The sequence below is a fragment of the Crocuta crocuta genome, unplaced genomic scaffold (genome assembly GCF_008692635.1).
Source record: "Crocuta crocuta isolate KB4526 unplaced genomic scaffold, BGI_CrCroc_1.0 scaffold209, whole genome shotgun sequence".
Classification (NCBI taxonomy): domain Eukaryota; kingdom Metazoa; phylum Chordata; class Mammalia; order Carnivora; family Hyaenidae; genus Crocuta; species Crocuta crocuta.
In genome coordinates, this window is record NW_027551566.1 from 4,644,427 (window position 1) to 4,646,846 (window position 2,420).

Genomic DNA, 2,420 nt, shown 5'->3' on the forward strand with positions numbered 1-2,420 from the left:
CCGCCTGTCGCCCCTCAGCTCCGACCCCCGCGGCGCCCCAGCGCCCTGCCGCGCAGGCCCCGGCAGCCCACGCCTCGGGCTCCCTCCCCTCACCATCTTCGCCGCGGCGGTCTCAGAGACGCTAGAGGGGTAGCCGGTCGGCGCCGAGGCTGCGTAGCGTCCTCTTCACCGCAGAAGGAAGGAGCGACCTAGACAGCTGCCTACGCGAGGCGCGAGCCTACCAGGGGATGGGTGCGCGGGCGCGCGCCTCGGCCCAAACGCGGCTGCGCACGTCACGCGCGGCCCGTCGTTGCTGCGCAACCGGCTCTCCAGGCAGCGCCCCGCCCAGAGGACGAGGGGAGGGTGCCGCCTCACCTTCCAGACCCTGGGGGACCAGGTCCCGCTGTCACCAGCTCGGATCCGTGGGGTGGGGCTTTCCTCATCTACTAGCGATGAGGAGGCCCGGCTCGGGCTGGCACCTGCCGGCGAGGGGCGGGCAAAGGATGAAACGGGGCAGGGAGTCCTATCCCCCAGTTTGGGGCGCGGGGGAAGGGGGAGGGAAGGGCCAGGGTCACGTGGCGCCCCGCCCACTGCGCTGCTGTTGCCCTAACATGGAAGTAGCCACCTGGCCAGGTGTGTGCCGCCGTTGGGGGCGGGGCCTGGCAAGCCGAGGAAGGAGGAGGAAGGAGGGAGGACGAGGTAGAGCGAGGTAGACTGGGGAAGGGGGAGAACGACGGTGGGCGGCTTCCCCGAGCAGGAGTCCAGAGGGGGGACCCGGGGGAGCTGAGGCGCGGACTGCGGCGCGAAGAACGCGTTCCGCATATTTTACCTACTTTGGTGCGATTCCCGCGGTCCTCCCCTGATTGGCCCAGGCCGGCACCGTCGGGCCCTCGCGTGAGGGAAAAATCTGCACATTCTTCCTTCTTCCCGAGGCGACTGTGGCCATTCAGAGTGCTCTGTGAGTCACCGCTAATTTCAGGTCTGGAAAAAAACAAGGAGTGATTTGTTTATCTTTGGGAACAGCCCGGGGAAGGAGGCCCGACTGCCCGCAGGGGTGTGGCTGGGAAACGGCAGAGTTGTACTGGGACTATGGCGCCAGCACCGCAGCTCCGTTTTGGGGGCTTTTAATTTGGGGTTGGGTTGTTGTTTTTTTAATGGGTGGTTACATCAGAAACACAGTTTTGAGAGAGCCTGAAGGAATCCTAGTGTTTTTCCTGAGGGTGTTTTGTGGAGAGTAAAGGGAACAGAAGGAATTTACAACCGGGATGATATCTAACTTTAAGTTTTACTTAATTTAGCCTACCGAGAACATCACGGCCTCCACCAAAAATTTTTTTAATGTGAGGCTTTGGGACAAGACTTTTTTGGCTTTTTGTTTCTTCTGGGCACTATATGAAATCTAGACTGTTGTGTGGCTTTTGTTCTGCCCACTCAACATAGAAACTTGTTTCTCATTACCTCTTCCTGGTTTTTTTGTTGTTCTTTTCCAGAAAAAAAAAGTAAGTTGGGATAATTCTAAGCCTTTACCACCTGGTACAAGACTTTTGCAGGCTAGAGCAGTGTTCTCAACTTGAAAGAGAACTTGTTGATGTCAGATTTGTGTGTCCCGTCCCCAGAGTTTGAGTATAATAGGAGTTAAAACGCAATAGTTTGCATTTCTAACGATTTCCAGGTGATGCTACTGGATGCTACGCGGCTGTTTGGACACCACACTTTAAGAAGAAAGAACTGTATCCCACTGCAGCTGGAATCTTTGTTTCTCTGCCTGGGACTCAGGGGCTTCTCCACCTGTAAAGTCTTCAGAAGGACTCCTAGGTGGCTGAGTCAGCTAAGCTCTTGGTTTCAGCTCAGATCAATCTCTCACAGTTTGTGAGTTCCAACTCTTGCGGAGCCTGCTTGGGATTCTCTCTCTCCCTCTCTCTCTCTCCCCCTCCCCTGCTCAAGTTCTCTCTCTCTTCTAAAAATAAATAAATGAACTTTAAAAAATAAAGTCTTCAGAGACTTCCTGTCTAGTCCCAAATAGAATCTTGCTCATGTAAGGATACAAGCCTGCCTGCTCTAGCCTGTCTTCTGCATTCATCCCCATCCTGCCACCAGTGTTATATCCAAACATGAGAATCTGATCTTGTCAATTTCCTGTGTAAAATTTTCTAAAGTTTCAGGGAAGCCTGGGTGGCTCAGTTAGTTAATTGCCAGCTTCAGCTCAGGTCGTGATCTCATGGCTCAAAGGCTTGTGAATTCAAGCCCTACAACAGGCTCTATGCTGACAGCTCAGAGCCTGGAGCCTGCTTCAGATTCTGTGTCTCCCTTTTCTCTCTCTGCTCCCCCACTGCTCGAACACGCTCGCATGCTCCCTCTCTCTCTCTCTCTCTCAAAAATAAATATTAATTTTTTTTTCCCTAAGGCTTCATCAGCAGGTCATTCTGACCCTTCCTTCTGCC

At 54.5% G+C, this 2,420-nt stretch overlaps 1 protein-coding gene across 3 annotated transcripts in view; it reads right to left on the reverse strand.

Moving 5' to 3' along the window:
- DSTN (destrin, actin depolymerizing factor) overlaps nt 1–884 on the reverse strand; it is a 35,400-nt gene extending 34,516 nt beyond the window's left edge. Inside the window, exon 1 of one of the 3 annotated variants that reach the window (XM_077750159.1) lies at nt 813–884. Coding sequence is in view for 1 of the 3 variants with exons in the window: in XM_077750158.1 (XP_077606284.1) it covers nt 94–96 (3 nt within the window). In the remaining 2 variants the exon portion in view is untranslated. Of the gene's footprint in view, nt 1–93; nt 286–354; nt 477–812 lie in introns of those variants that run through there. The other 2 variants (XM_077750160.1, XM_077750158.1) reach the window with 2 other exon arrangements.
- Nucleotides 885–2,420: the final 1,536 nt, after the last annotated feature.